At 46.8% G+C, this 20,772-nt stretch overlaps 1 protein-coding gene across 2 annotated transcripts in view; it reads left to right on the top strand.

Annotated features, from left to right (window-relative positions):
• GATAD2A (GATA zinc finger domain containing 2A) overlaps window positions 1-20,772 on the top strand; it is a 50,444-nt gene that overhangs the window by 8,963 nt on the left and 20,709 nt on the right. For both annotated transcript variants that reach the window (XM_075723536.1, XM_075723535.1), the window contains exons 2-3: window positions 9,603-9,677; window positions 19,435-19,706. In XM_075723536.1, coding sequence (XP_075579651.1) covers window positions 19,444-19,706 — 263 coding nt within the window. In that variant the 5' untranslated portion in view covers window positions 9,603-9,677; window positions 19,435-19,443. The remainder of the gene's footprint in view (window positions 1-9,602; window positions 9,678-19,434; window positions 19,707-20,772) is intronic.

Raw genomic sequence — 20,772 nt, 5'->3', positions numbered from 1 at the left:
TGGAAGAACCCTTGCCTCGTAGCAGCGCTGCTCGTTTGGTACGTGTGGAGGGTGTCCAGTGAAGCTTCGCTCCAGCTGCGCGTGGGTTGTGCTCATGAAGAGCTGGGGATGCTCTGTGGGCAGTATCCTCCCTTTCTGGGCCACGCGTGCACTAGGGAGAAGTTTGCCTTTCACGCCTTGATTAACTCTATAAATGTGACAGCAGTTGATGTCTTGAGCTTTTTTTTTTTTAATTCAAGTTCGCTTTCATAGTTGGGGGAAAAGGAAGATGACATTTGTAACAGCTTTTCTGTGCCTATTCCTGAAAGCAGATGATACTGCAAGAAGGCTGGCTCATGGCGTAGCTTTTTCTGAGAGGAAAGATCCCAATGAGGAGATGACATTCTCTGTAGAACTTGAAAAGTAATCCTTGTGTAACTTTCAGAAGCTCAGCTCGAGACTCATCCAGGTTGGCTATGCGTAGTAATTCTTATTTTCATGACAGTTATGTTCCCAGATAGTAGGCAGCACTTACAGTTAAGGCTAACATTAAATTAACATCTTGCAATTTGTGAAAGTTTGCTAATATGTAGGAACCACTGCTGCTCCCTCTGTGGGCTACGATGGCAGGATCGAACAGCCGGATAGCCAAGAGAAACTGCTTGATTGTTGTATCAATAGGTCGTAATATATTTTGCAAATACTGTTTGTGGGAAGGTTTATGAATAGTCAAGAAAGAAGCAATGTTAATCAGTAACACAGAACACGAGATGGAAAGCACAGCGTCTTTGGGGACAGTCTGGTATATAGCATGTGTGTAAGGTATTCTGTGGCTGGAAAAGCTCTAAAAATCTCTTACATTCTAAAGAAAGTAAACTTTTTGCTTGACATATTTTAAAATAAATATTGTAAGCTTTGCAGTTGTGATCGCGCACTTCTCCGCGCTGCGGGAAAGCTGGGATCTGGGAGGCAGAGTACACCTCCAAACTTATTACCTGCAGTCTTTGTCCCATTAGTTTGTGTTGAAAGTATTTAAGTTTCTGCTTTTCCTCCTTCCTTTAGCAAAGGTACCCAGAGAGAGATGTATTCATTCCTCTTGCTGGACCAAAACCTGGTTTTAAGCCTGAGGATGATGGTTTAACAAGCAGCCGGGACTTTTTAAGTGATGCAAGTGGCTTGGGGAACAAAAGCACGTGAATCCTGTCGGTTGAGACCCGACGGGTAACTTATTTCTGTGAGGTGCCTGAGAATTATGATGATGAAGACTATAGAAGTAATTAAATAAGACTCATTTTAATATTGCGCATGTTATTGATCCCTTAGGACATTTAGATACGCAAACTTGATAAGAAGATCTCCTTTGCGAAATGTTGCTCGGTGTAATTGTAACACTTCTGGTTGTTTTCTACCCAAAATGTTCTCATGGTTTTTGTGGAAGTTAGATGTTGTTTTACATAAAGCCACTGAAGTAACCAAGAGCCTAAATTTTGTCTTGCTCATCTTCGGTATCTGTTTGCTTTCTGCTTGTTCTGGGTCGAGGGACCCTTACAGGTTTGTTACCAGCGGTTAGGCTTGCTCAAGATTAAAAATCCCCCTCGATCCCGTGGGTGATAATGACAACTTTTGTTTCCTTTTCCCTTCTAACTGCAGGACCAGGGGCTAAACATCAGCCCCGCAGCCTTCGTGTTTTTAATACAGACATGACTGTGCGCGAGCGTGGCTTGTGATGTTCTGCGTGCAGTGCTCCCTTTTGATCTCAGGTGGGGGATGCAGTGCGCATCCAGATCAAGTTTTGTGTGCCGAGGCTTCTGAATTAATTAATGATGGTGGCTGTGCTCGGCTTCCCCTGTAAATAGGTGTGGCCGCTGGGTCCCTGCCAAGCTGCCATTTCATTCCCTTATTTGGATTTCTGCACGGTGTCATTCTGTACACACACCCTCAGTTAGGTTTTTAAATAATATAGTTGGGGAAACTAAAATTGCTGCTACAAAATTATTAGCTTATGGGTTATTAACGTACTCCTACAACTGAGATTAAGCATGTGTCATTAGTGGAGGATGGTATCTTGAGCTTCCCCCCCCCCCCCCCAAAAAAAAAAAGAAGATTTTTTTTAAAAAAAAAAGGTTACTGCTGTGTTTCCAGTAGCTGATGCTGAAGCCAGGTAGGTACAAACCAAATTACTCCGGAGAAATCAAGTTATTGTATTTTAGTTGATGCCAGGTTGCCCAATTAAAGTCACTGGCACTTGGTGAGCACAAACTGCCCGCAGAGCACAGCAAAGCCTTGTTGCAGCAGCGAGCATCGGCGAGGCGGGTGGAAGCAAGCCCCCAGACACGGCATTCCAGAGCAAACACAATGCGTACAAAACCCATATCTTGCTCGGTGATGAAAGTTGAACAGATTTTTCCACCAGAGCTAGAAATAACAATTTGCCACCTGGTTGTTTTGTTTGGGTTTTTTGTTTGTTTGTTTGTTTTTAAATGGAATGTTGCCACTCATCTTAGTCTCCATCTCTCCTAATGAGAGATCCGGAGCTTTCCAGTCCTCTTCCTTGGGGTTGTTGGGCACTCGGTGAAAGAGGTGATAAATTCATGCACACATCCCTCTTCCCCTGCTTAATATTCTGCCAAACAGTTTTGCAAATGCATTTCATAATGCTGCCTCTTTGCATAGAAAAGAGACACCCCCTTCCTCTGTCAAAAAGCTATTCTACATCTGAAAACAGAAGATAATAATTCCAGTTCTTGAAAAACATGTTTATACAACAATCCACAGAGACCAGCACCATTAGGCGATTAGATTGCACTTTGATTAAAACCAGTTCATTGCAACTGCTCGGTGTGGATAGGATGGCTGGATAGGCTCGGTCGCCTCGAAGGCGACGTCGAGCGTGTCTGTCCTGCAGCGTCGGTCGCAGAGCCAGCGTTCTTGATCTGGATGACGAATGTGTCAGCGGTAGGAGCCCTTCGGGCTCACCCCGTGAATCCAGTACATCTTGGCTCTGGGTGAGGATCAACACAATTGGCCGTAAATACAGAGTAACTGAAAAATAGTTCAAACTGTGTTATGTATAAAACAAAGAACCCCCACACCAAAACCCTTTAATCTATTTTTAGCGGCTCTTGGTGTTCTCTCCTTGTGCTTAACAGTAGATGTTATAGTTCCTCTTCTTGAAACGGGCACTGCTTTGTTCATGTCTGCTGCTTGGCTGCTCTCTCTGACATGCAGGGTGTTTTTTGTTGTTCCTGCAAGTCAGCCTCTTGCAAAGATTTTGATTTAATGAGTCAGGTCTACCCATATAGTAATTACAAAGATTAACTTGGATAGATGTGAAACAGATGTATAAAGCTGTTCGGACCTGGCTCCGATGCAACCTCTTAATCAGTGGTTTCATCCTTTCTCTGACTTAACTCCTGTTTCACAGTTTAAACTACTAAGTGTAAAATTAATGACAAAAATAATATTTTCTTTCTGTTTCAGTCGTGGACTTTCCCAATTCCTTATCACACCTCTTTGTTCCTTTGAGTGAGAACATGGCATGGCTTAGATGCTTCTGTACAGGAGAATACGGCTCTCAAAACCAAAGTAAAACAAAACTGGTCTACCCAAAGGGTTGCTCTAAGGTTAACTTTATCTAGAAATAATCAGCTTTCATAGCTCATTTTGTAACGTGTTGCTCTTACTTTTATGAGACTGAAGTGTCTTGGAGCGGTTTCCTGTGGACTTTTTGAGCAATATCTGGTTTTTCAGTGATTTGCTGGGGAACCTGCCCCCCTCCGCCCCCATTTGAAGACATAAATTGTATTATGAGTGAAAAGCAAGCTGCATGCTTGTGTCTGCTGGAGCCCGTAGTGGTGCAACCCTAGACAATCATGGGTGTTTCTATTCATGAGTAGCCAACCAAATCGTGATCTGGGTATTTTGAGCCTGCCCGATCTTCTGAATCAACCTGCAGAGAAATGCACTCCATTTTGTGCTGACTTGGGACTCCGCGCAGGGCTAGCCGGTGTTGCGTTTTCCACGTCGCATCCGTAAACGCTGTTGCGTTTGCTGTGGGCGCTGCAGCGTTGTGAGCTGCTGACCAGGACAGCAGTAATGGGGCACTCCAGGCTCTGGTTACAGAAAGCCAGATTTGCAAGGTCTTGAATAGCAAGGCTTCCTGGAAGTGGGGGGAAAAAAATTGCAGTTGGTGTTGATTTTTCTTTCTGAAGTGCATTATTGGAACCTCTTTATCTTTGCATCTTCCAGGTATCCACACTTGACTGAATTCTGGCTAATCTCAGTAAAAGCACGGGTAGATGGCGGGGCTTGTAAGGAGCTTGGTAACGTAATTACCGCTGAGATATTCCAGACTGAGGAACGAGAGAAGTCAAAATGCACTTGTACTTTGGTCTCAAAACAGTAAGTTTTGATTGCAAGAGAGTAGGTTATACCAGTGTTTTTCAAAAGGTTCAGCCTGGATTTTCTGGAGAAAACCTACTCCGAGGTTTCCGGTTTTCTTGCACGTTGGTGCACGTGAGCGGTAGGATTTGAGAGGGCAGAGTAAAGCTGAACTCCAGTGCCGCTAAATAGCGTCGAGGTTGGTATGGAGTGCAGTGCAGCTGGCGCAGTCAGTAGATCGTGCTCTCCCAGATCCAGAGGCAAAGGCAGGGTTTTCCTTGAAGGGCTGCGCGTGCTTCCGTGCGATTTGGCAGCCCTTGGTGTCCGCTTGGTAGAGAACAAATGCTGGAAAATAAGCATGCTCCGAAAGAAGGATGTGCTGGGGTGACATGCTTGAAGAAGAGCTGTTGCCAGTAAGTAGTTCTTCCCTGCCTGACTTTCCGCTGCCGTCTCAAGCGATGCCCTCGCCGGCTGGCGCGGCGCGTGATCCCCGTCTGCGGACCGGCTTAACTGCGGGGTGACTGCAGCCCCTGGCTTCCCTGCCCCGCGAGCGCAGGCATCGATCCGACGGCTGTAATTATCAATGCTGTCGATGGCCCGCGAGCGGAGCCGTGTGTCCTATCTCTGGCGCAGGAATTCAGGAGTGAGCGGGAGAGACTCTTAATTTGTAACAGGTTTTATTTGCCGTCTGACTGGTGCACAATAAAGGGGTGGCCCTGGTGTTAATGAGCATCTGAACGGAGCTTTTTTCCCTTCCTACAAGGTGGCACTTCACCGCAGAGAGGCCAAAACTGCGGAGTGGGTATGCAGGGTGTTCAGGAGCTTTCACCCGAATCTCTAGGCACGCAGAAGCTAAAAAGCAGCGCTTGAATATTTGGAGAAATACCAACGCTACGCCAGGTACAGAACGGATCGGCACATCCAGGAAAAACCAGAGGAGTGCTCTTCCACTCCGCTTCGCTTACGCTGGATTGGAACGTGCACCATGCCTATTATTTCTATCTGATGGCTCTTCCTAGAATTCTGTTGAGATGCGTGCAGGGAGAAATCCGCATTTTTGGAGCGTATAAAAATTCCTTCAGCTGATAATGTTGGTGCTTAAAAACCCCAATCTGATACTTTTGTACAGCTTTGAGTTCTCCTTCTAGACCAATACGTTGAAGACTTTACTCCTGTATTCAAAAATGTTTATGGAAGTAAAGCCCGAACACCAGACTGAAGCTAGCCCCTTGTCTGTCAATATTTAAATTGAAATGTGACTCCTTTTTTCTGCTGACCAGTTCCCTCAGCCTTCCAAAAAGTACAGTTGTTTTCTTATCTCAGTTGTTTGAGGAGGTATGTACAGCAGCAATGCTGAACTGTGGTACCTGTGTCATAGTTTCCATGCCTTAATCTTCTTAGAGAATCAGTAGCTTGTCTTATTCTGAAAATGTAATGTTTTTAAAACCCTGTTTTGCAGGCTAAATCTCTCTTCAATTTTACTGGGTCATAATTTTTCTAGATAGTGTTGATGGGATTCAGGAATGTTGCTAAAAATGCGGTCCCTAGTAGTCTCATCTACAACTTCTGTCATCATTTTGTAGAGGGGAAAAAAAAAGCTTCATGAGTGACAAAGCAGGCTCCAAGCAAATAGATCTGATTTCTGCTCGGGCGAGTTAGCAAGAGATACTGTTCAGTCCAGTGCTCCATTAATTTCTTAAACATTTCACTTCTTATGGTTTTAAAAAGTTGCTATATTGGAATGAGAGCCACAATTCTTTTTAAATGAAACATCCAACCTTTGAAAGAACTGCGGAGTGCTAGGATAGTCAAGATTCAGTCGTCTTGAACGGCGGAGGAGCCGATGCCGGACCGACAAGACAGGGCAGCGGCAGAGCCCGCCGCCGGGGCCCTCGGACGACAGCAGCGTCGCACCGAAGCACACCGTACCTGTGGCTCCGGTGTCCGGCCGTGCACTCTTCTTCTGCAGTGACTTTTTCTGATGGAAGCGCTGTCAAAACCCGGAGCTGCTGCTTGGACAGAGTTTCACTTCCGAGTATTAACTGTTTAATTGCCCGCTTCCTAGGAGGTTCCCTGCACAGATGCTTTAAAATGAATCCTTGGAAACATTTTCATGAGCATGTTAACCTTTTTTCCCTTAGCGGCGTGCGCTGCGAAAGCAAACTTTCCATCACGGAGGTGCAGGAGAAGGCTAAAGCACGGATGGAGCCGGCCGCGGCGGGACGGAGCGTGGGAGCCGGAGCGGGATCGGGGCCGTGGCGCCGGCCGCCTCCCCGGGCAGCTCGCTGCCAGCCGCCTGTTGGGTTTCACTGGAAACTTCCACGCGCTGAGTGCGGGTCAGTGCGAGAGGGGGCCCCGGTCCCGCGCCGCCAGCATCCCGTGGCACTGAAGCGGTTAAACTGCTCTTCTGGTGTCCTTGCAAGATGAAAACTATTTTAGTCCCATGACACGAGCACTATGGGAGTTTAATGCTACAGTTCATTAAAAATGGAGGCTGGCCGCAGCCTCAGAAATACGATTCGATAGCTTAGGCTTCCCACGTCCAGAGCACGTCAGAAGGAACGATCTCTGCTGCACTCTTCCAAAACACGGGAGCACTCTGACGCAGGGGTGCTGCCGAGCTCATTCGCCTAACTGCATTGCTCTTTGCCGGGGAAAACTTTTTGCAAAACGCAGGCTTCCTCTGTGCTGGAGGTGCCTTGTGTGCCGTCCTCCGGCAGAGCTGAGCCAGCTTCGGACGGAGCCGGTGCAGAGCCGGTGCCTGGAGGGTCCCCTCCTCCTGTTATGACCTTTGCCAGTCCCGTTCAGCAATTATCTCTACCAGGCAGAATAATTCCTTTTTTTTTTTTTATTTTTTTTTTTTTTTTCCCCCCCAGCAGCGTTACAACTTGTGGCTTCCTGCTCGCTGCAATAGTGTCGTAACTACCAATTACCACGGCTGTGCTGTAGCACTTGTCACGACCCGGTACGCAGTCTGTGTTGGGTGTATTGCTTTTTGTCGTCTTCAGCAATGAAGAAGTGTTTGTTCGTGTCCAGGCCAGATGCATGAGGAGCAGCATGGAAGTACTGCTCTATCTGTCGGCTTTTATAGCACCGTTGAAGGCCCTGAAGTAGCTGTTGCAATGGTTTTCAATGGGCTTCTAATTAGAAAAGCATTGGACTAATAGGATGAGCTATAATTAGCAAGACCTGCCCTCTAGATAGCTAATCAGGGACTGGAATACAGTTGCATATCCATCCATTCATTAAATTTCTACATCTGCACTTTTGCAGCAATTTGTTTAACCTATTGGAACCTTTTGGGATGCTTAGAACAGTGAAACAGAGATGATGTACTGGGCAGAATCTGCCAGCTTTTGGGACAAGATGACCTCTGAGCTTGCTGGAGTTTGGTCCAGGGGGGACGGTTTGATCCTGGGGTGGGTGTCAGAGGGGTGACCCTTTACAGCCCTTTTCCCTATCCAGAGAGGAGGACTAGAGGACGGTGAGCTGTTGTCCTGCCTTCTGGACAAAAGAAAATAGCTCTGCAACTTTTTGAGGAGGGAAATGACTCAGTTCTTGGTGGCTTAGCAGAAATAAGAGGCCGAGCTTCCAAGGAGTCGTGTTGGCAGCCAGCGTGCATCAATTACTGTGCTCCACCTACAGCCCAGCGCTGCTGCCGTCTGCCCCGAGAGCCGACACCGGCGGCATGTCAGCGTGTGCGGTGCTGTGCAAGACCCGCTGCTAAAATTGTGGCTGTTGACTGATGATTCGCTTTGTGCTGGGCAAAAGCAGGCTGTGATAAGGGGCGTTTGACGCAGCTTGTGCTGCTGGCGCGGGTAACTGCCGACGTAGTAGTACGGCAAAACTAGTTGATTTTTCTGACTGACCAGTGTACACTGGCTGTGGGTTTCTTCCCTCAGTGTTTTCATAGAGAGGGAGAGGGAAGGTTTGGATGTCATATGCTGTATGTACAGGCTCATAAAAGGATTTTTGTAAAGCATAAGCGAGTGCCGGCCAGCAGAACTTTTTCTGGAATAAGGAGCAGATAACCACCTGAGCATGTTCTTTTAGAATTATTTTTGTATGCTGTCCTACAGGACAAAAACTTCTCGAAGAAGTCATTTCCCCCTTCTTCTCTGCTTTACATGCAACTTCATGGAAGCTTCTGCTGGGAGCAGTGGCGTGGTCCCAAGAAGGACCAGGAACAGAGGGACAACCGAGTCCATCCGTGTTACGGGGGGTGGGCGGTGGTGGTACCCCACCAAAACCTCCGACTGTATTTAGCCAGTGCATCCAGCTTGGCATCAAAATTTGCTCTGATGTCCTTTAAGTGAAAACACCGAATTGTCACTGAGTTGCTGAATGAGCCTGTGCGCGAGCATGCGTGTGACCGTGGTGTCGCTTCCAAAGACGTCTCTCTTCGTTTGCATCCCTCTGTTCCCGCTGCTTAAGTAACACTGCCTTCATGTAGGTAACGTTGGGTAAATACTGCCTTGTGTGCTGCATCTTACTGGGGATTAAAATGTACGTCCAGGGTCCTGCTGGCTTGTTGGACAAACTGAAAGCTGAAAATGGCTGAAAACCTTTATGAAGCAAGACTTTTTTTTTTTTTTTCTTGGTCAGTGTTTGTCTTTAAAGCAGCATGCCGTTTCAGCTAGCGTCACAATCAATTTGGGAAAGGGAGAACGAGGTTTTTTCCTGAAGCTGTGTCTTCAAGTGGTGTTCTCCTGCGTGTGCACATGGACCAGCACTGCTTTTGCCCAAGAAGTAGAATGGGGAGGTGGCACGGCGACTGCTCCAACTTGCCCGGAGCGAGCTCCGGTGGTGCCGGCCGTTAGGATAAATGCAGGCCTCCTCTTGGAGGGAAGCTGGCAATTGGGAATGGGATGAGATGCGAATGGGAATGAGATGAATGAGATGGGAATATTGGCTCCAGTGGGTGTCTGGGTCAAACCAGAGATACCAAGAAGCAGTCGGTTTCCTCCAAGAGTGCTAACATTAAGAAGCAATGACTAAAGAAATAGAGAGTAAGGAAAGCAGTAACTTTACAATATTTGCGCGTGTGCTTTTGTTTTTAATCTGAAAGCTTTTGAACACAAGCCTGACTCGCGGTTCCTTTCCTTAAAATGCTAGGATGGCGTCTCCTCATCTTCCCTGCAGGTACCAATGTTTAAGGCCGACTGTCTCATCAGCGAGCGTGTTTCGGGTGACGGTGGTGGGCATGTCACCAGGTGTGCTAACCGGCTTGTCTCTTCCCTCAGGATCCTCGCTGCAGTCACTTTCAGCCACTCGGCCTGGTCGGGATCCCACCTGGAACCCATGAACTTCACTGACAGGTAGGCGTTGCGAAGAAGATGGAGGACGAGTCTCTAATACCGCACGGACACCCTCTCTCCCCTGCTTCGCTGCTGAAAACGGGGAGGTGGGCTGGGAGGGTGGAACTGGCTTTTGGTCTTGGGCACCTCGGCTCCTGCCTTGTCCAGGAGGACAAGGAAGAGCTGTAGAGGAGCTCCGACGTTACACTCGGATCAGGATTCGGTTCCTGTGCCTTAACCAAAAGTGGCCTTTCACTTCGCGCTTAATCCACGCTCCGAAGTAGGTGAATCTCCCTAGTTTACTGAGGGACGCACAAGTTTCACTTCCTTTTAACTGGGCATTCACAACAGCTGCACAGTATTTGTCGGTCTTGAACAAGAGGAGAAGCAAAAGCAAGCGCACAGAAATTTCTCCCTTGAGACTTTCTGTATATTTTGATCATTTGTGCAACTCCCAGAAGAAAAATTGTGAATGGAAGTGAAATTTCTGCAGATACCTTGTAGCTCTGGCAATGCTCTAGGGGCGTAGCTGAAGTAAAGCTCTCTTGTTCAGCTGTGCCTGATGGTGCTCACCTGTCGCCTCTATTGTCAAATGAAGCATTTTATAAATAGCAAATTAAGGATTTATCCAATGTTTTTTTTTTTTCTCCAAAACATGTATTGCCCAGGCTCCAGTGATCAATATTAAGCATTTCTGGCCTTCAGTTTTCTTCCAATCTCGTTTTTTCTGGTGATGTCTCTGCTCATAGATTTACTCACTTGATTTACTGTGTTTTACCAGAGTCAGCTTCAGAACTAATGTTGTGCGAGCCACTGAATTTTTTTTTTTTTTTTTTTTTTTTTTGCTATTTCTTACATAAGTTCCCAAATCTTGGAAAGTGAGACAAAAAGGCTAAATAAAATCATAAAAGCACCTTTCTTAATGACATCAGTCAGAGGTGAAGGAGTAGGAGTAACAGTGAGAGTAGCAGAGAGTATCACACTTGGACATCTTGAGCATAGTCATGGAAATTTCTTAATCTGCTCTCTTCTTCGTTGAGTTATCACCATAAAACACCTGAAAAACATATCTCTGTGATGTTGTAGAGCAGTGTGCATAAATACTATCTTATTTTGCCAGTTCAACTTGTTCTCCAAATACTGCATTTTGAACCATAATCAAAACTGGTATTTAACGGCTGTCCTGCACTGAGGAATCTCCATGATTTTTTTGGTAATACAAAGCCCAGACATAGTCATTAGCAGACTTCCTGCCCAGTAGTTTCTAGACAAAAATAGATCCATAAAACTTGGGGGAGAATTCAGGTCAAACAAATCCCTCGTGTAGTGGCTGTAAGTAGTACCCTCTAAAAACACCTCTTTAAACCCAACGCAGTGGACCTTAGAATTAATATAATTTTAAAGTTCTCTTTCGAAGAACTAGAATGTGGATTGGTAAATAAGAAAATTCCTTAGTTGTTCAGATCTTTCTTTTGGTGCCCTGTCCTTTGTATCCACTTACACCAATTCCCTCTGTGATCGTACCGAGGCTCTATTAAATAATTTATACCGGGTTGGACGGGAACGCGCAGCGCGGCACTTCTGGGAGAGGCGTGATGCTGCAGCCAGTCTGCGTGGCCTGTGCGCACAGGGAGCCTCCCTTCTCTTAAGTTTTTAAAATGCAGAAAAACCAAGGAATTGCCTGTATTATAATATGCACAGCATGTGGTGCTGGAAAAGCTGATTGTTGTTGTGACTGAGTATTTAAAGATGCTAATTTTGCTGCTCCTGCATTAAAATAAATGAACCAACCTAGATCCCTCCTCTAATAAGAAGCATACATTAAATGGGGAGGGGGGTGGAGGAAGGGGAGAGGATCTGATTGCAATCTACGGCGCTGTTACTTAATATTTAAATCTGTTCCCATCAACTAAAAGTTTAAATCAAGTTGTAGTCCTTTAAGTGGAAGGCTTTATTTTTGAGTCAAAATAAACACTGGATAAACAGTTTTTAATGATTAGTTAATACCCGTGAGGATCGATGTGCCTCGAGAATCCATACCTTGAAGAAAGGCAGAGCCTTTCTCACCGAGGTGGAGTCAGACCGTGCGCTTCTGATAATAGCCGATGCCTTTCAACAAAATTACTTGGATTTCATTCTTCTCCTCTGGCTGCCTCGTGTGAGGGTGGCTGCATTGCCCCGGCAAGCTCAGGGGTGACAGTGAACCAAGCCCATACCGAACCGTGCAGTTCATTCCTGAAAACTGCAGCTGTGAATCACGATCACAGAGCATGCGAAAAACTGGCACCGCTTTGCAGAGCGAACCAGCGAATCTGTGTCATTGCGGCAGGACTGAGAAGCCAGGGGGGTTTGTTTTTTGGTTTTTTTAGGCTGAATACTCCGAGCAAAGAACACCACTGCTAGTAAAAGGTATTTAGGAGGAAAAACCTGTTGGTTTATGCATTTAATTGCTCTATTATTTTTTCTAAGATCACCTTGATAGTGACTGCTTCTCTGAAGTTCCTACAAAATTTTAGCAGATTACTAGATTGATTTCTACAGGCAACAGCTATTTTCCATTTACACAGCTACATGTTTCATATAATCTGTGTGACACGTTGAGCTTTCTGTTAAGTCATGAATGCTTCTCTCTTTGTAATACTTAGATAGGGCTTAGACTCCACACCTCTTTAATAAACGGAGTCAAACTCAGCCATGAGTGATTTTTTTTTTTTTTTTTTCCTTTCCCCCCCCCCCCCCCCCCCTTTTAAGGCGAGTTGACACACAGAGCACGGAAAGCAGAAGGGTGACTCCTGGTGCAGTGGGACTTCAGCTACCAAAGTCCTGTTTCTGGCCAAATACAGAACTTTGTGTTTGTGGTGCTCAGAGCTCGACTTCGGGGCCTTTCTACAAATGTTTATCTGTTCATTTTAGTAAATATTTAGTCAAAGCTGGGCTGAATTGCTTCCTACTGCGCTATAATGACTGCAAGCAGTTGCAGCGTGGGCACGCCGTGTGTCTCGGTGCCTGGTCACTCGGATGGCAATGAAAGCAGCGTCTGCGAGCTCGAGGTGCGGAAGGCGCTGCCGCAGGTGCTCCCCTCCGGAGCCGGCTGCCAGCAGCAGCCGTGGGGATGTCGCGGCTCTTTCCAGGGCAGCGTAGGATCCTGGGACCCCACATTTTGGCAGTTTTCCTTCAGCGCTTCGTTGGGCTGGTATCCCTGAAACGATGCTTTCCTGCCGGTGGACCGCTCCGCTGCTGTGCCCTGGCCGGCGGAGAACTTTGCTCGGCTGCCTCCGCATGCCCGACACCCGTGGCACAGAGGAAACTTCTGTGGGCTCCGTCTCCCTTTAATCACAAGTACTTAACGGTCCTAAGCAAGCTCATTTCTTTTTCCCTGAATGCTTAGAGAAGGGGGAAATAACAACAATAGTGGAAGAGGGAGGCAGGACTGGGCAGCCGGGAGGTGCTGCGGTGGCCGGCTGGCGTGAGCGCGTGCAGCGGAGCAGCGTGGGAGCCCGGCGAGGGAAGGGTTAAGGGCTGCCATTTTGTTATGTAACACCCTTAATGGACATATCAGTGAATGGCACCAAAATGGCAGGGCTTAACCCTTGGTGGGCTGCAGTGCTCAGCCAGCCAGGGGCTGGGAGCCTCTCCCTGCTGGGAGCAGCGAGTGGGCTGCGGAGCAGGGACCCCCCTCTCCTCCCTTCGGCTGAAGGGGGGCTCCAGCACTTGCAGTTCTTCTTCTTTTTAGGTCTCATGGTATGGAAATAATGGCTGAGGTAGCAAAATGATCAACCCACCTCTGGCTGCTCTTGCGCTTTTTGTTGCCTTCATCAGGGAAAGGATGGGTTTTCGGTTGCCCGGTTGAATTCAGGTGCGGGATGATTCCACTCCCAACCTGCAAAATAACCAGTGTTCTTGTCCTACTGCTGTTGCATTAATTTAGTCTTTAAAAAAAAAAAAAAAAAATCTAGTTCTTATTTTGGCTTTCTCTAAAGTTTACCTTTCTAAATAGCTACGTGATAAGGTCATGAACTTCTCTGTGTGTGCATGCGTATGCACGCTTATGCACATGCACACACGAATACGCGTGCACACAGTAGTGCACAGACACACGCACACACAGAGATGTAAATTGTAATGGCTTTTTCCAGGACATCTCACTTCTGGCTTCGTTATCAATGAGTACATAGGAAAAACGCCCGCTTACAGCATGGCAAGAAAATAAGCTCAGCTGAAACAGTGACTTCTCATTGAAACTTTTTACGTCCTGCTGTGAGAAATTAATTTCTAGGCATGGTGTGGAGGGCGTGTGTGGAGGATCCAAGGTGACTGCACGGGCTGCGCTTGCAGGAGGCCTGGCTGGTGTGCGCGTTGGGTCTGTGCTGGTGCCAGCGGCTCTGCAGAGTCAGCAAGTTTTTGATCAACTACCTTTTCACTGAGGGGCATTGAATGTGTCTCAACCTCCCTGTTTCCTCCTCTGTAACCTTGTCTCTTTTTTGTCTTCCCCCCCCCCCCCCCCCCCCCCCCCCCCTCTTTTGCTGTAAAGGTTTCCAGATCATGCTGGGGAGGATGGTTGGTGATCCTTGGTTTTGGCGATCCAAAAGAGCGCGTATCGCGTAGCTGGGTGGGTTAGTGCGTGGCTGCAGTGGGATTCAAGCCCGGCTGCAGGTGGTCTGTGCCGAACCCATATCTGCTGCTGGTGCTCGCCGGCACTGCTGCCGGTTCTAGCAAAACGTCGGGATGTCATTTTAACTTCAGTCCTTTTGACTTCAAACTACCAAGTTGTGCTAAACAGTGAAAAGTAAGAGCTGCTCCTCTGTGAAGGAATCACTTGGAGTTTGTACAAGGAAGTTATAAATCATAGAGGAGAGAGGAGGCAATATGGGTAACTCTGAACGTGATGTGGGGAAAAGTGGAAGTGTACATTACAAACAGCAAGCAAAGTGTGCTTTGCTTTTCTCTCTCTCTCTCTCTCTTTTTTTTTTTTTTTTTTAATTGTGGTTTTGTCTTCATGTACCGTGTCGGTGTTCTCTGTGTGCGTGTGCCTCAAACCTGTTTGGGCTGCCACCCCGGTTGCCTGTTCATGCCCTGGTTGGGCAGCAGCCGGGTGAGCCGGGCATGGCTTCTGCAGCTGCTTGGGTTTATTCCGGGCTGGACTGCACATCTGGAAAAATCAGCACAAAGTAATTCATTTCCCAAGTCCTAAGCTGGAACTTTGTGAGTTTTTTTTCCTCTTCTGTAACTTTTCCCTGCAGGGGCAAAAGCGAGCAAGCAGGTGATTGCTGCAGCGTCCCCAGCCAAGGCAAGGGGGTGGGCTGCATGCACGGTGTCCTGCGCGTCCCTGCTGGAAAAGACGCTGGCTGAGTTAAACCAGGTTTGTCGTCTTGGTCTTGCTGCGCTGCTCTTCGGACGGAGGAAGGGTTTGGAAGATGGCAAGAGAGCTCTTCCGACCATTTTCCGATGGAAAGTGTGCAGGTGGCACCACGAGCATACGCGATGTTTACCAGGTTAAGCATAAATAGGTTGTGAATTTGGTTCAGTTTGGGGTTTTTCCTGTTGTCAGTGTGCTCAGAGGGCAGTGGAGCTGCGTGGGGGAATTTTTGACAAGACTTCAGGTCCACCAGTGTAATGGTCTGCACTCTGAGGAGTTTAATGCATTTTATATGATATACTAACTGCTTTTTGAATTTATCATAGTAGTTAATCTGTTACAGCGATAGCACAGCTGAGTATTTGCTGCTTAGGTCCAGGGCACTCCGCCCCGAGCTATGCCGTTCCTTGTAATAGAAAGCAGAACCTTCCATAAAACTTAAAATTTACTGTGTAATCCTTACTTCCTTTTATTTGAAAGAAGAGGAGGTATAGCAGAGTCGAACTGAAGCTGTTTGTGTTGATGGGTTCCTGTTGCTGTTAATGGTGGAGAAGCAGAAGTGGGGATTTTGGGAATAGCTTCAGAAGTGATAAGTAATCCTTGAAACAGCCTGGATGATTTGAAACATCCAGCTGGTTTATTCTCATCTAGGGGAATCAATTGGTGACGGTGCGATCTCAATAAATCCGGCAGACTTAAGGGCTGGTCACAGAGTGTACTGGTTAGGTGACTGTTCGGTACGGTGGTGAAGTCTCGTGGGATGACTGGCATGCTGTCCTCGCGTGCTGGGGATTAAGCAAATTGCCAGATTTGCCATCGGGAGGGAGTTATCTTCCCAGGTGGGTTTGGGTTTTTCTTACTCCTCCTGTCATGCAGGAGCTGCTCACGTCCTCTCCATGGACGAGGACACCGTCCCTGCTGGTGCAGGTCTCTGCAGCTGCGCCCTTCCTCCTCCTCTCTGCCAGGACGCCCGTCTGGCTTTAACCTTTTCCTAGAGACCTTGAGTTTAGGCTGTTTTGGGAAGAGTTTTGTAGTCTGCTGTGTGAAATAGATCCTGCCAGGGAGTCACCTAGACTATACGCCTGCTTCTTGATGCCCTCAGACTTGCAGGAGATGGGGCCCGTCAACCTAGGTGATTCCCATAAAGTCTCTGACATTACCAGTTTCCATCTCTTGTTCCTGAAAAGAGAGGCAGAATAGCCTTTTAAAAGAAATCCTTCTGATTATTATATCTTCTTTTCCTCCTCCCCTTCTCTCAGTGCCACATTAATTTTCCTTTAGGTGTCTCTGCATGTATATCCATGTTAGCAAATTGTTTTCCGGTACTATTTCCTGAAAGGGTTAAAATTATTTTAGGGAGCTTGGGTTTAGGGCTCATCTACAATAAATACGATTTAATCACTATTGCGGTAGGGGAACTGTGCAACCAGATCTCTTTATTGCAGTGTATATAAACCTTGAGCCTGCGCTTGCAGTCTTCAGATTTAGCTGTAAAAATCTTAGTGCAATCTCGTCCCAAGGTCTTTCCAGTAACATAGATCTTCACAGCGCGCTGGTTTGGTTGTGCTACAGATACTCTCCTTCTCTCTAGCAATCGCTGTCCCCAGTTGCTGCTTTCCAGCCTTCGCTGTCATGACAAAACGCTGTGAATTTTTAACAAAAACTTGGACTGAATTTTGATTTGCAGAAAAGTTGTCATAGCAGCAGCACCGTTCCTCGAAGGAGAACGGAGGTGTTGCTTTTTGAGTGTGTGAGTAGCAAAAGCACAGGGAAGCCGAGGCCATTTCCAAGTAAAGTTTGTCGGTGTCTGGTAAGGGGGCGATGGTTACGAGGAGAGATGGGTGCTGCTAGTTCGTGAAGGAGTCGCAGGGTGCAAGATGTGGTGTCCTGGAGAAAATGTAATAGGAGAGGATTTTGTTGGAAAGGTACGCCGTGCGTTTTCGTCAAGGTGTTCCAAAGGTCAGACTGAACAGATTAAGGAGTTTGTGTACGAAGGGTTTGCCCCTGGAGATGCTCCGGGCGGGGTGCTTAGTGCCTGCCTCCATCGCTCTGAGCTGTCTCGGTTAGCCGGAAAAAGGTGCTTGGGGAAGTAGTCAGTGTGCATTACCTGTCTTTACAGTAGGATTTTGCTTGCGTTAATTTTTTAAATAAAACTTAATGCCGATACGAGATTAGATCATTTCCGTGGCTTGTGATGTTCACGCAGGTAAGCGAGATTCCGGCAGCTCTGCGTGTGATACGCTGTGAAATGTACAGCTCGAGGTACTGCCTTTCCCCATCCCAGTCAAAACTGGGAAAACCAAAGGAGTAGAAATACAGCGTCGTAAAAACATTCTTAAAGTTTGCAGCCTGAGTGCCTGAAGTGCCGCTGTAGCTCTCGGATCAGCACAGGCTGCTGGAGTTGCTGCTTCTCATCCGTCCAAGGTTGGAGAATACAAAGATACTGAAAATAAACCCAGATCAGGCTCTCTTTTTTTTTTTTTTTTAAGGAGGTTTCCTACTGACTAAGCAGTCTTGCTTCAAGAAAGTCACCGTGATTAATAGCACATCTCAGCATACGTAAGCCGGGCGATAGCTGGCCCGTCTTTTGTTTTAGCCCTGGGTTCAGATGAGTTTGCGCTGAGTTAATAGGAATAAGATTTGCGATCCCCGGTCAGGCTGTCTGATCGCTCGTTCGGGGGGAGAAGCAGTTGTCACGCTGCGGCGTTGTCAGCAGAGATACTTAAACCAAGTTACTGCTCTAGTTAAAAGCCATGCTTTCAGAGCTGTCTGAGCCGGAGCGGGGTTTGGAAAAGGCTGCTGCCTGTCAGCTGGGGTATGCTGCGCCGTGCTGAAAATCGCCGTGCTGCTGGCTGCCTGCCTGGGCTGCGTGCTGTTTACTCACTTTCATAAATACCAAAATTAACTTAGCCTTTCTGTAAAACACACCTTTCTTCTGTTACTGTAAGTTCAAGTGTGGTCACACTGTGCATGCGGATCAGCCGAGAGGAGGCACTTTGTGTATTGACTATGATTTTAACGTTCGCCCCCTCCCCCTTTAAAAAAAAATACATATTTCATCCAGCACATTGCAGAGAAACTTGTGGTCACTTGCACGGGGCTTATACCATCAAAATGGGAATTTCGCATAATGCTTATGTGACGTTGTTGAATAACGGGGTGGTGGGGGTGAGCAGAGGTTAATTATGTTGCATAATAATGTTAATCTCTTGCTGCTAAAAAACATTTCAGAAGACTTTGTCCAACTGTTGTGTGTTGGCCTTACTCTTGAAATCCATTTTAAAAGGAGGAGAAAAAAAAATCTGGGATGGGAGGAACGCTTAAAATAATAAATAAATGGATTAATTAATTTAAAAATTGGGGGGGGGTGCCTTTCCCTCTCCCCCCCACCCTGTGCCACCCCCTTGGTGCCCGCTGTCCCCGAGCACCCGGAGGGATGCCCGAGGAGGAGGAGGAGGGATGCTCCGGGGTGCCGGCCGGCGGCGGGGTTAGCCCCGCTGCGGGTTGCCTGCTGCCGGCTCAGACTGGTTTCTGGAAAGTGCTTTGTCTCGCAGGCTGCATCCTGGGAAGGGTCATGTGGAGCCCAGTGATGTCATGGGATCAAAGCCTGACTCAGCTCCGCGTCCGATGGATGGGTGTCCGCAGGTACCGAAGTGCGGGCTGAGATGTCAGAGCCCACCAGCAGCAAAACTTCCCGCGCCTCCGGCAGGCGAGGAGTTAAGGCTGGTTCCCCCGAGCCCAGCGCTTCCTCTGCCGCCTGGAAAAGCCTGGCTCCTTCACCAGGAGGGGAGAAAGTCTCAACTTGAGTATTACAATGGCAGTGTCTTAGCGCCTGGCGGCAGGCTGTCAAGAAATATGGAAGCCTCTCTTCACGCAGGGTGTGGTGGTCCTTTTCCCCATAGTGTCTGATTCCCGAAACTTGCAATCGGGCTTAGGTCCTCAGAAAGGCATGGCAGCGCTCCCAGGGAGATCCTAATCTAGAATTTTGTAATTGCGTTTATTTGCATGTCAGGCAAATACATACATTCTTCCTGCCTTTTGGTAAAGAACCAAACTTTTTTTCGTCGTGGGGGTTTGTATATTCTCCTGTGCTCTAATGCAGGCTTTTTTGTTTTCTCCTTGGTGACTCTAGTTTATGCTTAGTGGGGTTTGTGTGTGTGTTCTTGTTTTGCTTTTGTTTGTTTGTTTGTTTTTGCTTAACATAAAAAGTGTAAGTACGGTGATGCCGGGTGCTTAATAGCTTCAGACTGAGATGTATTTTGAAGATAGGGTAAGTGAGCATACCGGCAAAACTTTTATTGCTCTTTCTGAACTTCTTTTGCAGCAACCGCTGTACTTTGCCCTGTTTTGAAATTAAGGTGTTTTGTCCAACTTACCTTTTTTCCAGTGTACTTAACTCGTTTGTGTCTCCTCTCTCCCCAGAGCCTCACAATGACAGAGGAAGCATGCAGGACACGAAGTCAGAAACGAGCGTTAGAACGTGAGATAACGCATAACGATGTGGACAGTAAAAAAATAAAAATGGAGAAAGGACTACTAGGAACAGATATAAATGCTGAAGGCGACATGAAAATAAAAACAGATCCTGGAGCTGGAAAAGTGCAAGGATTACTAAAAAGCGGAGAGGTGAAAGCTACCATTAAAGTGGAGGTTCAGACGGGGGACGAGCCTGTGGACATGAGTACCTCAAAAAGGTGAGTCGCAACCTGCGTGCTGCAGTTGCACTGTAACGTTTGGGATACCGGCACAGTAAAAAGTGGTCAGATGGCACTAGGTAAGAAGTTCCCTGCGTCTTAAAGGTAGACAGAATGAAAATTTTACGTGTGCGTTGCAGCTCTGGCTCTTCACGTGAGATTCAACAGCTACTTCTGTGTACCTTCCTTACTGATTTTTCTTCCACAAGCTTTGACAGCAGTGGCAGCTGTGATGAGCAGCTGAGTAAAGAAATATGGTCTTGAATAGAAAACCATACAAGTTCTAAAGAGGATGCGCTTTGAGCTACTGATTGAGATTTATGTGAGGAAGAGTGGTTTGGGTTTTTTTTAATTGAGCTGTGAAATAAGAAAAATAATAGATTATAATTGTCTAAACAGAGGAGTTTTAATTGCAACTTGATTCTTCCTGACGGAGCAGTACGTATGGATAAGTCTGACTTTCTTTTTTCAAAAAGACTTGTGGATTTTGACACTAGAAGTAGTATGGAAAGACAGCACCTGTCTGCAGCAATTCTCTGTAGGACAAGTTCTTAAGACTTTTTTGAAAGTCCAGCCTCCTTAAGGTGTCTGAATTTTGACATCTGAAAGCATGAATTCAAAGTTCCTTATCTCTTTGGAGAATTTTATTATTACAAAAATGTAAAGCTTTTTCCTTTGACTTGTATATGATATATGCACATGAATTGGGTGGTTCTGACATACAGATTTATGAGCACCGCTTTAAAGCCAGAATCCAAATCTTCCACCATACTTCTAATCCAGATTCTGGCTGTACCAGGATAAAAATTCTGTCAGAAATTCTGCGGCCCTGATGTTGGCCCTTCAGAGTCTTGCTTTTTCCTTTGTAGTGCTGTAAGATCCAATATATTGAGCAGGAAGTCTAGAAGCCTTGTTTATTCCTGGTTCTGACACCAGCTGATGTTGGAGCGGTAATACATAAGAACTGAGACCTGCCTGTCTGTGCAAAATGGCTTAAACAGTTCTTGGAGTAGTAAGTCTGTGTTCGCTTGGATGTCGGGTATTACAGCAGTGCAGATTTGAGGTG

Source organism: Pelecanus crispus, chromosome 20 (genome assembly GCF_030463565.1).
Source record: "Pelecanus crispus isolate bPelCri1 chromosome 20, bPelCri1.pri, whole genome shotgun sequence".
Lineage (NCBI taxonomy): Eukaryota > Metazoa > Chordata > Aves > Pelecaniformes > Pelecanidae > Pelecanus > Pelecanus crispus.
This window is presented reverse-complemented; position numbering and strand designations above follow the sequence as displayed.